Genomic DNA, 14,022 nt, shown 5'->3' with positions numbered 1-14,022 from the left:
TTCGTCGTCGTTCTGATCCTGGTCTTCAATTTGTTGGTGGAGCTTTGATTACGTTGTGAAGCTTCCGACTTTTTGACATGAGAGGAAACTGACGGCACTTCAATCGGTGCCTTTTGTATTCTTTTGTCATTTATTTGTTGTTTTGTATTCATCCAGTTCTGTTGGCTTGGTTGCATGATTATAACATCTCTTTTCAATCTATTCAGTGCAAAAGAGCTTTCTAACGTGTGGGATGGGAGACGTGATTTGTACAAACATGAGACTTGGAGAGAAACTGATTTAGTGGGCAAATAAAGAGAGAAGGAAACAGAGTAGAAGAGATAGAAACCCCACCAAGAAAATAGAGATAAAGAGTCAGAGAGAGGGCACACACATAACAATGATCAATTGATCATCTTTCATGACCAGTTTTTTGTTTGTTTTCATTCTGGGTTTTTATTCATGACCAGCCGTTGTTTTTGATTTTGTAAGTTGGGCTGGCCCTTGTTTGTTTCCAAAATCTGAATCATTTTTCTGATAAACCAGTTTTTCTAAGAGCTTAGTACTAAGCAAGGACACAAAACCAGAGCATAAAACAAAACAAAAACAAGAAAGAAAGTGGAAATAAAGCTGAGCCCAACAAGCAAAAGAAGGAACAAAATACGAACTCTCTTTGTTCTGTTGTTTGATGCATGCACGTCTTGTCCTTTGATCGTGACTCTAGAGTAGAGGGTCTCTTTGCATGTCGGTTTTGAGCGTTTGGGGATTCTCCCTTTTCTTTCTTACTTGACAGAGTTGATAAGAGCAATTCCAGCGGAGAAGCCAAGGGGCGGGCTGGTGGCGTTTGAGCACAAATCACGTTTCCAGCAGCAAAGGCTTGCCCGGGCAAGAGGTGGAGGCGACGAGCCTGGGCTGGCTCGAGGGGGAGTAGCCTGAGTTTTGGGCTGGCGTCAGCCCACTTATTTAAATTTTTTTTTCCTGTTGTCACGTGGCGTCGTCTGGGCACTTCAATCAAATTTTTTCCTCCAATCCAACGGCAGCCAATTTTTTTGCAATAAAATAATAAAAAATATTTTTTTAAATACTAAAAAAATAATGAATTTTTTTCTATAAATACCAGCCAATTTTTTTTAAAACTTATCTAAAATTTGAAACTAAAAATTTTATCCGATTATGAGATATGAATAGTATTGACACGTAAGAACCCGAAATCTTATCCGAAAATATTATTCAAATTAATTATTGAGATAAAAAAATTTGTGAAGAAAACAAAAAAATGAATAATAATTGCTCTTTGCCATGGCAACGGGTGGAAACGGAAATGGCTTTTTGTAAGGACAACCACTATTCACATGTATAGTGACTGCCCTAGCCCTCCCCTTACCATGGCAAAGGGTAAATGAATGGAGTTGCTCTAAGAAAGAAGGAAGAGCGAGAAACTCGACAAGTAGTAGTGAGCTTTTTTTAACTTTTTTTTTCCCTTGTTTGGATTTTTCTCAGTCTTTAGATATGGAGGTCATGGAGTTCCAGCAGAGAATAGTTTCATGGAATCTTTTTAGGAATTTCTGATTTCTGGGTTTTCTCAAGATGATTATTTTGACTGTAGTACTAGCACTCTTTCATCCACCGATCTCTAACACCATAGAGCTTAAAAAGTCACAATATTCTAGAGTTTCTCCTATCTTTTGCCTTCTCTTTTTCTTTTTTTTTTCTTTTTTTTTTCTTTCTCTCTTTCTTGTTTTTGGAATTAAATGCCCCTCAACAAGTAACAGCAGTTAACTTAATTTGACAGAAATTGGAGATTGGACTTGAATTGCTTAAATTGAAAATCACATAGGCAAAAATGATCAAATTGAAACCACAAGGACTTTAGTGGTAAAAGTAGTAAATCACAGAGACCAAAAGTGATGTTTTGCCTAATATTTATAAATTATAAATGTTGAGTTATATTTTGACCAATTTGGTTAAGTTTTTCTACTTAGTAATTAAATTGTAATTTAATGTAAAATTCAATGACGAAATATCACATATGAGCCAGCTAACAAAAAATAATTGCATGTCTACAAATTGAAAATTTTAAATAATACAATGATAAATTTGATTAAATTTTTTGTCAGTAACAAAATTGAAATTTCATATAAAATTTAAAGGAGCTGATTTTCTCATTCCTTTTTTGTCTATAAAAGAAGTGCAAGTGGACAAAAGAAAAATGAGAAAATCATCACCTAAATTTAATGACAGATTAAAAATTATTTATTAGGGTTCTTAACAGGGCACCGGGTTTCAAAAATGAATCGGGTAAAAGAGTCAAGTAGATTGCCTAGTCGGAGTCCTTACAGAACCATCTACTTTAGTTAGACTACACTTTCCTCGGCAACCAAACGCTAGTACACCACAGAGAATGCAACAACAGCAACCGCAGGCGACGATTCAAAACCACACTCCGCCATCTTCCTCTGCAGGGCCCACCACGGCGGAGGCGCCGCCGAAGCAGGTGGCGCTGGCAATGGAGCGGCTTTCCGACGCCGGCCGCCTGATCGCGGACATAAGGCTTGGCGCCGACCGCCTTCTCGAAGCTCTATTCGTGGCTGCTCAGCCTCACCAAAGCACCAAGCCTCTCCACTTGTTCCTCAACGAAGACGCCTCCATGCGTCAACACCTCCTTGACCTCCGCGCCGTCGGTACCTCCTCTCTCTCTCTCTCTCTCTACCTAGGTTTACTGTAAGCAGGCATTGGAAAAGCCACAATTTTTTTAGGGTTTTTGTGCTAATTTTTGTTAGGAAGGCAGCTAGAAGAGTCTGGGGTTCTGAACGAGTCTCTGAGATCGCGAAGCAATTCTTGGGGATTGCACATGCCCTTGGTATGTCCAGACGGCGCCGTGGTTGCGTATGCCTGGAAGCGCCAGCTCGCCGGCCAAGCCGGTGCGTCTGCAGTTGACAGGACCAGGTTGGTGTTAAATTCAGAGAATTGGTCTTCCTGCTTGTTACATTGGCTCTGTATTGCCTATACTCAACAATTATTGATTACAGGGAAGTTATTTTTAGCAATATTTTAGCTTGTGTTCCAAAGAAGTCTAAATTTTGCATAAGCATGGTTAGAATTATAGTATATCCCAACTGAGTATTGTTTTTAGGAAGCCATTTCTTGAATTCTGTTATTCAATATTATAGGTTAGCTCTCAAAGCCTTCACTGATCAGAAAAGGAGGTTTTTTCCTCACCTTGATGAGGGGTCGAGTGGTCAGTCTAATGAATCAGCTACGAAGAAGCAATGTGTTTCACCAGTACCGGCAGCACATGATCAAGAAGAGGCTCTAGAGTGCAAAACGCTATCAGAGGTTTTGGCACGTTTGGAAAAGGTGCCTAATTTGAAAATTTTCACGTATGAGCGATTGGATTGGTTGAAAAGGGCATCTTCACTGCCAGAAAATGAGAGTCCCAGTGAAACATTAAAGGATCATAATTTTCACAGTTCAAGCAAGTTACGAGCAGGTCCTCTGGGTGATGTTGCACCAGATAAGGTTGCTGTCATTGAGCTGCTGTTTCCTTCTCTCTTTAGGGCTGTAGTATCACTGCATCCTGCTGGTTCTACAGACCCAGATGCAGTAGCTTTCTTTTCTCCAGATGAGGTAATCTTGGCCACCGCCATGCATATTGTTCCTTAATCATAAGCTTTATTTTTTTATATTGTTTGATTCTTTTACATAGTTGTCGCATGCTAAACTAGGCAGCTGCTACTTGGTAACCTTACAGCTGAACATCATGTATGCAGCTGTAGAACTGATACTTGCATCTAAGAACAAAATAAGACGATATATCAGAAGCTCTGGTTCCTTTTTTATGAACTTGAATAATTTGTTGTAATCATTGCTTGTTCAACCCTCCCACAGATCCCAATTTCATGCTATTTTAGATCTGTCATGTATTATATGTTCTGTTATGGTGCCTTTTAGATTTTCACTGGCTTTCAGATTATAGAAACTATTCTTTCTCTTTCCATTCCCATCACATGGAGCATATTTGTATCTTTTTTCTATTTCTTGTCTTTTATTCTAAAAGATGATTCTCTTTACCCTGCTTCAGTTTACATTCCTCATTTCATTCTGTAACAGGGAGGCAGCTACATACATGCAAGAGGTTTTTCAATTTATCATGTCTATAAGCATATCACGGTAAAACCTTTATCCATTTAAGTTTATTATAGTTCAAATAATGGGCCTTTCTATTAAATTACTTATCATTTCTTATTACAGGAACATGCTGCTATGGCTTTGCAGTATTTTATTGGGGTTCGAGCTGAAACAGCTCTCTATACTCTTTTGGTACCATCTCTAGCATGTTCATGAGAACGCACTGGATTATTAAGTTTTCACATGCATCATGTTGTACACATTTAAAGTTCTAACTTTCTCTTTCTATTCCTAGCATTGGATCTGCAGCTATCAAACTCTCTTTACAAAAGTTTGCAGGTACAACCTTCCCATGTATACCTATCTGCAATTCTTTACTGGCTTCAAAGTCATTAACTTTATATATTTGATGCAGTAAGTGTGGACGGCTGCTATCAATGGACCGACAATCAGCTTTACTGTTACCTCCAGTTTATCGTCCTTACCGGCAGTTCTCCGCATCAAATATATCATCAAATTTAAACCTTGCCCGGGCTTACCATGTAGGTTGTTATTCAGAGGAATTGTGATACCCACTGTTGACAGGTAAAAAGAATAGTACGTCATTCAAAAAACTTCTCTTGAATGTTAAATTGTATGCCTTATCTGCATTTTGCTCTGAATAATTTGCTGGAGCACAAGATTTTTTTTATTTAGTGTACAAGAATTAAGTATCATGTTGTCTGAGTTGACCTTATGTTTTTGGTAGTGCATAAGAAATATGTTGGTCGCTGGTTAGAAATTGTACTATATTTGACCTGTCCCTCTCTTTTTAATTTTTTGTAAGTGAAAGTATCTATGCTGCCTTTCTTCCTTTTTCCTTTTTTTTTTTTAAAAAAAAAAAAATTCTGTTATTCACAGAAAAGGATAGGTGTAGCTGTTTTTATTTTAATATATTGTGTCCTGGTTAAATTTCACTAGAATGCGACGGGAAATTCTCAGCTGTGCAACGGGAAATTCCATACCTGGTGTTGCAATAGACGTTGCTTGTAGAAGATGTGTGCAATGTCCACACAAAATTCGTGGAATTCCTGTATGTGATCATATTTCAAGAACAATGCCAAATGCTTTCAGTTTTTGACATTCTATTGTTAGGAGAAAAAAAGGAGAATTTAGTACATAAGTTCTGGGATTCTTTGTTTAGCAGGTAGGCATGCAAACCTTCTAGGGTGGATGCTACTTAGTAACTTACATGCTGTTCTATGATTTTAATTGCAATAGTTGTATGAATCACCTTGAATCTAATATGATTGTAGTTTGACATTGAGATCAGATTGAAAGCTTTCTGTTTTATTAGTTACAATGGTAAAACACAGGGGATGGAGTAAAAAGTATGCATTCATTATATTTCATATGGTTTTGGCCTAGCTCGTCTGCAGTAGAGTAGATTTCCACAATCTTTTTTTGTTTTCAAGAATTGTCATAATACAAATTTTTTGCATTATGACAAGCAGTTTGATGAACCTGTTCTGGTGCAAAAATAATAATTTTGATGAGGGTTGTTTAGCCCCAAAAGAGTAGGGTGTCCTTCTGGAAAAGATGATTTTGATTTCCATGAGGAGCCTTTTAGGATTTTGGGAAGAAAGGAAGATAGAAAGCGAGAGGGTTTTTGGGCTTCTAGTCTGTAAATAACTTTGACTCACAGTCAGAAAGGTAGGTGAGGTTACCTAAAGTGGAAATGCTATAATGGGAGGTTGTGGCTGAGGGGTTGCGGGAGGGGTTTAATCCCACTATCCAACATGAGAGGAAAAATATTCGACTTGAACTTTTTTAACGATTGAATGGTTCGATTGAACACCTCGAATCCCTCATGGTAGAATCTCCCCAACCAAAGTAGTTAGGGTTATTGCATAATGACCATCTTTGGTCAATTGATTTATAATAGAAGTCGTCTTAAAATTATTATAATATTAAAAACAAAATAATTTTATTTAATAATAACCAAAAAAATTATGTATGCCCAATGCATGTGCAATGTCATAGTGGTTAAACTATGAAGAGAGGGAACGAAAAATAAAGATGAGATAAGATGAGATATATTTTCTCTTTATCACTGGATTACTTACTCTCATGGAGAACAGGAATTTTGGGTGGATTAAGAGGAATAAAACATAGTAAGCACCGATTAGAAATAGGCAACTTGTAATTTACATTTCATTTACCAAAAGTTCCTTTTGGGGGATAGTAATGTTATGGTCGATTGCCTACATAACACTGCTTTCTCTTGTTGAATGAGGTCTCGAATTATTTACTTTAAGTAATTAAAAAAGACTTATCCGTCATGTAATTTTTTATTATTATTTCTCTTATCATGTGACAAGATAGAATAAACAGATGGGTTACATGAAACTGTGATAGACCAGTTTTTCTTCTTCAGTTTGCATGATCCGATTGAGAATGAAGGCAGCTTCAGAATTAGGGGAGAGAGATAAATAAAGAGTAGTGTATATTTTCATGTGTTTGTAAAGAGCTTACCCGTTTATGGTAAGTTTTACCTCGATAATAAGACCAAACTAAACAAGACAGTGCCACCTGTAAAACATGAAAGAGTGACCAAGTGTCATGCGGCAGCAATCATGTCATGTAGTCTCCTGCCTTGGTTGGGCTCAGCACTAAGGAAAATTCTGCTCACCACTTCTTTGGCTCTTTCAATTGAAAGTGGATTGCACGTTACATACAGAAAGGGACCCCTCAAAGACATATCATCTTCCTTAATGTTAGGGACACTGATTGACCCTGAGTCTCACTCAATCTGATTGATCCACCGCTAATAAACAACACAGTGAGCAAATTGCATATGCCAATGTGTCATTGCCACTTGACAGCCCCATGAGCAATCTACAATTGCCATCTGGACCCACAAACTTCAACAGCGTGGTGGGGTCCAAATGTTCATACATAGATCCAGGGAGTCTAATTTAAGATTGATGAATGCTGTTTGGACTTTTCTGCTTTTGCAGGAAGAAGAAGTTATTTGGTCGCACGCTTACATGTGACATGCGTTTATTGGACAGTCACAGACTCACAAGTTCAATAATATAAAAATAGAGGCTGACATTGAATCCCAAAATACTTCAACATCTGATAGATAAGGTTGTAGTTCTGATGATTAAGAGCATTTACCCTTTTATACGAAATTTTAGATTTGATTATTTTCTTCTTGAATATCGCTTGTTTAAAAGAAAAATCAATAGGTGTGTTTTTATTATAATTATATATATATATATATAATTATTGACCAGATTCAATAATTCAATTTTTTGTTTTGGCTGAGAGTACCTCTCCATTTATTGGTTAGGCTAGAGACCATCCATTAAAATAGTTCTTGAAACCCAAATCAACTATGTGGATCTGTTTTTGCTTTTTAAACTCAATCAATCGGGCAACAATCTATCCTCATTCCCTCTACCTAACCTTCTCCATAGAAATTTGATCAAACCAGTATGTCAACACAAAACTATTATAGGCAAATTTTTCTTCATCTTATTCTCAAATGAAGCAATGTGACCCTGTATGAATATATTTATTCCTTCCTGGCTTGTAATTGTTGATAAGTCAACAAAAAATTGTTTGGTGAGAACCAACCTGAGAACTAGTTTTAAAATGGGATGACAAGAAGCGCCTTTTTCATCAACCTCAAACTGGTTCAGGCCATATATAACTTGGAAAACACTTGCGTCCTTCCTGAAAGTAGGGCTCCTACTTTCCTACCAATCACAATTTGACATGTGCATTTTTGTGTTTTTGATGTGATTTGTAAAAAGTAGGAATGCCTCTTTTCAGGAAAGCAATGTCCGTATAACTTAGATCACTTTAGTTTCAAACCTACATACATGATAGGGGTTAGGTTGATAGCTGGTACCAAAACCTGGTTTTGTTTATTCAGCCTTTGCCAAAAGAATGCAAACATTCTTATGAAACTCAGATGTGGAGAATAAGGCGCACTTGAGTAATTGGGAACCAGTTCTCATTAATAACTGCTCTTATCTACACCACTAGCATGTAAAATCTTAATGCAGAAAGTATCATAGCTTACACTTGAGATCTCTACTGAAATCTTCAACTCAAGCCAGCACAAAACCAACAACACAAAAACATATTGACATTGATTCCCCAAGCAGAGAACACAGACATACTATCTACACCTACCAAAGAAGGAAAACAACCACTAAAAAGGAAGGTGAAATGAAACACAAAAGCAACAAAAAAAAACACTTCTTTACCGGCCATCAGCAGAAGTAAAAGACTCTGCAAACCCTGTTGGCCTTGCTGGGATACTGCCCTTGCTGTCTTCTAGGTCCAGATAACTGGAGTCCTTTCCTTCGGCTTCCTGCCAACCCTTCACCATCTGGGTAAGGGGAAGGCTGTAATCTATCCCAGAGTATTCCTCACTCTCGTCATCCAACGGTTTCCATTTTTCTACAAGCGGGGACAACACATTCACAGCATGGCCCATATCTGGTCTTTGGCTGGGTTCCCTTGCAGTGCAGTGCCCAGCTAGCTCTGCAATTGTGGCAATGCTCTCAAATGTTTCTTCTTTTTTGTCAAGGGCCGGGTCAATGGCGGCCATGAGTTTCTCCTTATTCGATTTTATGTGCCAGAACCATGCTGCCAAGTACTGGCTTTCTTCAGGCCTATCCTCATCCAGTGCCATCATTCCAGTCAATAGTTCCATTAACACAACACCAAAACTGAAGACATCTGCTTTGGTTGTAATTTTTCCAGTCACTGAATCAACAGCATATGAGAGAGAGAGAGAGAGAGAGAGAGAGAGAGAGAGTTAGTAGGATCATTCGCAAGAATGAAAGAAAGAAAACAGAAAACAAAGATGTACATGCTGCAGAATTAAGAAAGCTATCTGATTTTCATATATGTTCAGGATATGATAGATGCTCTTGTAATAGTCTAACCGGTCTAAGAACATGATTAAATCCATATTAATTCCTCTTACATGCTGTGTGTAATGCTGCTAAACTCAATGCCTATAAGCTAACTGGGGTCAGCTATGTATATGAAATTTAAACAATCTGTAATAAGTTGGAAAGGTCTTAGAAAGCTTACCGGCATACTCTGGTGCTAAGTAACCAAAAGTCCCAGCAAGCCTGGTCACAACAGATTTTTCACCATCAGGAGCCAGTTTCACCAATCCGAAATCTGATACTTTTGCTCTAAAATCGTCACCAAGTAAGATATTTGATGATTTAAGATCTCTGTGTATGAAGCTTTTGTGAGCAAGATTGTGAAGATACTCCATCCCCCTAGCAACATCCAAGGCAATATTTAGCCTCCTCTTCCAAGAGAGAGGCTCTACTTTGAAGGTTTTCCAATGGAAAAGATGCCTGCTTAGAGCCCCTTGAGGCATATATTCATAGACAAGCATTCTCTCATTTCCTTCAATGCAATAACCCAAAAGTGATACCAAATGACGGTGCCGGACCTTTGAAAGAACTGCAATTTCAGCCTGGAATTCATCCAAGGCTTTGTTGCAAATCACGCCCGCCTCCATCCTTTTCACTGCTATTTTTGTCCCATCATCCAATTCTCCCTTATAAACCACCCCAAATCCACCACGGCCAAGCTCATTTTCTGGGGCAAAATTCTTTGTCACGTTCCGAAGAACTTGAACTGATATGATGAGATTTCCAGCTTCAATAACATGAGACTCACCTATCCCACTGCTGTTTCTGCTTGCAGAACCACTCCCTGTTACGGTTGAAGCGCTTCCATTGGTATTACTAGCAACAACAACCTTAACCATATTATCTGAATCAGATGGATCTCTTGGGTGAATTACAAGGGAACTTGTAGTCTGGAAGGCATCTCTTCTCTTCTTACAGTAGTACATGGACAAAGGAATTACAAGCAACGCAGCAATAACAGCAACACTTGTGACAGGGGCTACAATTAAAACTAAGCTGGCCCGTTTTGATCCTTTTGGTTGGGTTGATTTAGAAGTACCATTGACATGAGAACCTGAGCCTGTGGATGAGGAAGATGAATTGTTTGCTGAGGAAGGGCCATTCTCTGGTGGTGCTGCCGCTGCAGATGGATTACCATGAAATAAAGGATTGTCATCAACGGCAACGTTGATAGTTTTACTGAATTTTGGCAATGGAGGGGAAATATTGTTCCCACTAAGATCCAACACAGTCAGGGATTTCAAGCTAGTCCAGTTTTCAGGAACTGAACCCCTCAAGTTGTTATTCTGAAGCCTAATTTGAACAAGAGAATCTAACTCAGCAACTGAAGGACTCAATGTACCATTCAGATTGTACTTCGGAAGATTTATAACAGAGACCTTTCCATTGTTGCCACAACTAACGCCCAACCATGAACCACAAGGATCATTACCAGACCATTTAGAAACAAGTGTGGAAGGGTAATTCAACCCATCAAGGAACTCTACAAGTGCCATAACCTCTGGGGCGCAAGGAAGCCCCGGAGTGGGTTGACAAAATGAATTTGAAGTAAAAGTCACATTCTGTGCTTTAAATTTTGGGATTGGACCCATCAGATGGTTATTGTTCAAATTCAAACTGTCAAGTGCTAAATTGGCCAAGCTATCAGGAACAAGACCAACAAGTTGGTTTTGATTGAGATTAAGATCCTTCAAAGAAGTTAAATTACCAATGCTTTCTGGGATTGTGCCTGTGAACTGATTCCCATGAAGCCACACACTGTTAAGCTGCAACATTGTAGTCAGAATATCAATTGGACCAGTCAAGCCAGGACCTGTTGGATTGTTCAACCAAAGTATCTGCAAATTCAGGCCAGTAAAACTCAGAGGAATTCCACCAGTTAAGCCATTGCCTGAGAGTTGCAAAACTGTCAGAGAGGACAAGTTCCCAAGAAAATCAGGCAATGGACCAACCAAATTGCAACTCATACAAGAAATATTCTTCAATTGTGCTGAGTTTGCCAACTGAGGAGGAAATGTCCACCCTGAAGTAGAATTCAAATTATTGCTATCCAAGGCCAAAACTTCCAAAGCATCAAGGCCATCAAAGAAGTCAACAGGAATTGAACTGAAATCATTGAAATCCAAATAAGCATACCGCAGCTGTGACAGCCCTTTGAGAGATGGTAATGGCCCACTAAATTTGTTCCTCTGGAGGCCTATGTTGGTGAGCTCAGTGAGCTGGTTGAAGTTCTGAGGCAGAGGACCCTTCAAGCCCAGATTTTGAACCTGAATCTGAGACACCCTCTCATCATCACAGAACACATGCTCCCATTTATCCCCACATGGGTCTTCACCATTCTCAGGCCACTTCAAGAGCTCTGGGTTCTCCATGTTTTTTCTGAACTGGTTGAGAATAGCCAAGTCATTAGGGTCTGTGGCACAGAGAACAACTGAAACAAGTGAGAGAAGAAGTGCTACTAGCACAAGCTTTGCACTATGGTCTTCCATGGCAGATCTGTGATGATGTCCCCTGCTTCATAAGAAACGTGGAAGCCTGAAAAAGTTGTAGCAGAGAAGCTTCATAAGACCATCAATGGCGGTTTTTAAGAACTACCCTTATGAAATCTTGGACCCAATGGTGAGAGAAAAAGAAGTTTTCAGATTACTCGAAGACCACGACCACAAAAGATGAGAGAAGAGGGAAGTGACACAAACACTCAGAGAGTCCAAGGAATTGAAAACAGTAATATAAAAAACCAAAAAGGTTTCAGCTTTTTTTTTTTTTTTTTTCCGAGCCAAAACAAAATAAGCTTTAAGACCAAGTTACAGCCCCCAAAGGCGGATCCTTTATGAGAAAATACTCAAATCAATTAGAAATTAAAGACAACGTGGGTGTTGGATACATGTCTTTAAGAACATATAATGTGGTATGCAAACTAAATCCTAATTGACAATTAATGTTTCGTTATGCATGTCTCATCCATATTATGGAAGGTCACTTGACATACACCACACTTTCTTTTCCAACTACGAAGGGTTTTATTGTCATTCAAACATGTGTTGAATGCTGGTAGCTACACAAGTACTGTGTCCACTTTTGACTAAGTTATGTTGCCTCGTTCAGAAATTTGGAGCCTACCGAAGGTTATGACTAATAAAAAGACAGGAATGAATGGGATGAATATATGGTTGAGAGCACTGGCAGATCCAAGAATGAATATATATTGTAGAGAGACGGTGAAGGCATAATTAAATTTTAGTATATATGAATTAATAATCTAACCTACCAAACAAAATGTTCATAAATAGTTTTATTTGTTGGTTAATAAATTTTATAGCGAATATTTCTTTGGTGGGTTTAGACCGGACCGAGCCATGGCTGCTTCTGATCCCCCTGATCTGGATTTTGTCTCTTTTTTTTTTTCTTTTTTTTTTTTTTCGTTTTAATAATTGTCAAGTTTAAACGTAAGCGAAAATGACAAGGGCAAAATGGATAAGTCATGCGAAAATTTGAGGTTTTTTTATGCGGAAAATAAAATTATAAAGCAAAACTTCTTGGACACCTAGAGTCAAAAAAGTCAATAAAAAAGAAAGCATTTGAAGAAGACAACTCTGACTCCAACATCCTAAACGAAGAAACCTCAACAGTTGCGTATCGTGCTCAAAAATTGTGATAAGATATTTGTTAGCTTATTGACACGTATATAATTCAATTTTGAGATGTAAGCTTATAATAAGACGATCCAAAAGTTTTGTGTTAAATTATTATGGTTTTTTCCCTATAGTTTGTTGGGATAATATTTTTTCATATGGCCCATATAATTTCTATATTCATTTTTTGCTAGATTTGTGTCGACAATATTGATTGCACAATCTCTATTCAGCTGCCAACTCATAATTCATGGAAGAATTAGTGGCACAGGAAAAAAATTTCCAAAAGCATCACGTGTACAGAAGTTTGAAAAAAGTAAATGAAGACTTTCAACTCTAAAAATCACAATGAACAAAAAAAAAAAAAACTCATGATATCATACCAAACTTGAGGATTTTGAGGCTTGATATTTATCAACTCTAAAAGCCAAACTTCCCCGCGTATACTTGTGAATAGCTTTTAAATTTGATATAAGTACCCCCCAAAAAAATTAGTAAGCATCAATAATAGACATATCACATGCTCAATCCGATCAAACTACAACTTAGAAAATTTATTTTCTATAAGCAAATCATGCATTTTATGTACTAGCCTCTCCGCAAGCGCTTCCGCTCATGCGAGAGGCTTTTTTTTTTTTTAATTTAAATTTATTTTAGAATTAAAAAAGATAATGGGTAGATGTGTTCCTTAAAAATAGGATTCATTATCTGATTTTAATTTTAATTTTTCTAAATATGAAAAAGTGTGAATTTACTATATTATCCTCATTTAATTAATAATTTTAATTATTAATGTTTGCATTAATCAATGACATTTTCTGATATTTTGAATGTTTTACCATTCTCTGTTTTTTACTTTATATATATAGATATAGATAATTCACTAGAGTCGGACTACTTAGGCTTGATATTTTTGTATTATTTAATTGGATACCTAGACGGCCTTAAAAAGATCATGCCTTGTTTTCAATTGATTTTGGAACATCTTTCAACATTATAAAAAGAAATAGTATTAAACTAATAGTTAAGTTGGTGTCAAAAATATGATTTATCAGCTATAATTTAGTATGAACCATCGCATTTTGTATATTAAATATGAATGACATAAATCAAAAGGTGCCCCTACCAGTCTCTACAACTACAATGTTTTCTTGTCAAATTACAAAGCCTAGAATTTTGCAAATTACCTTCAAGGCGTGTAATATTCGAGAATTACACATACGTCAATCAAATTATCAAAAGGAGACCTACTATTTGGGGTGGGGGGTGTGGAAGAATTGCAAAAAGAAAATTACAAGAAAAAAAGAAGAAAAGAAAAGCTAGAC

The 14,022-nt window shown here is 37.5% G+C and overlaps 2 protein-coding genes across 2 annotated transcripts; one reads left to right on the top strand and one right to left on the bottom strand.

Annotated features, from left to right (window-relative positions):
- The first annotated feature begins 2,221 nt into the window (after positions 1-2,221).
- Positions 2,222-5,442, top strand: LOC117636108 (mediator of RNA polymerase II transcription subunit 27). Its single transcript, XM_034370570.1, has 8 exons — positions 2,222-2,660; positions 2,760-2,925; positions 3,150-3,606; positions 4,090-4,149; positions 4,231-4,299; positions 4,403-4,446; positions 4,523-4,692; positions 5,068-5,442. The coding sequence occupies exons 1-7, from the start codon at positions 2,381-2,383 to the stop codon at positions 4,674-4,676; spliced, it is 1,230 nt and encodes a 409-aa protein (XP_034226461.1). The 5' UTR covers positions 2,222-2,380; the 3' UTR covers positions 4,677-4,692; positions 5,068-5,442.
- A 2,649-nt stretch (positions 5,443-8,091) lies between these two features.
- LOC117634149 (receptor protein kinase TMK1-like) lies at positions 8,092-12,039 on the bottom strand. The gene is made up of 2 exons (XM_034368087.1): positions 9,208-12,039; positions 8,092-8,874 (listed from the first exon to the last, which is right to left on the bottom strand). The coding sequence occupies exons 1-2, from the start codon at positions 11,552-11,554 to the stop codon at positions 8,366-8,368; spliced, it is 2,856 nt and encodes a 951-aa protein (XP_034223978.1). The 5' UTR covers positions 11,555-12,039; the 3' UTR covers positions 8,092-8,365.
- Positions 12,040-14,022: the final 1,983 nt, after the last annotated feature.

Source organism: Prunus dulcis, chromosome 7, assembly GCF_902201215.1.
Source record: "Prunus dulcis chromosome 7, ALMONDv2, whole genome shotgun sequence".
In the NCBI taxonomy this organism is placed as follows: Eukaryota; Viridiplantae; Streptophyta; class Magnoliopsida; order Rosales; family Rosaceae; genus Prunus; species Prunus dulcis.
The sequence above is the reverse complement of the archived record's forward strand: the minus strand, read 5'-3'. Positions and strand labels throughout refer to the sequence as shown.

What these genes read in the sequence shown, in the direction of transcription:
- LOC117634149 (XM_034368087.1), bottom strand. Translation starts at nt 11,554, where the DNA reads ATGGAAGACCATAGTGCAAAGCTTGTGCTAGTAGCACTTCTTCTCTCA. An exon ending in CTTAGCACCAGAGTATGCCG is followed by an intron (nt 8,875 to 9,207) that starts GTAAGCTTTCTA and finishes CTGTTGATTCAG; the next exon opens with TGACTGGAAAAATTACAACC.
- LOC117636108 (XM_034370570.1), top strand. Translation starts at nt 2,381, where the DNA reads ATGCAACAACAGCAACCGCAGGCGACGATTCAAAACCACACTCCGCCA. An exon ending in TCTGCAGTTGACAGGACCAG is followed by an intron (nt 2,926 to 3,149) that starts GTTGGTGTTAAA and finishes TCAATATTATAG; the next exon opens with GTTAGCTCTCAAAGCCTTCA. An exon ending in CTCTTTACAAAAGTTTGCAG is followed by an intron (nt 4,447 to 4,522) that starts GTACAACCTTCC and finishes TATTTGATGCAG; the next exon opens with TAAGTGTGGACGGCTGCTAT.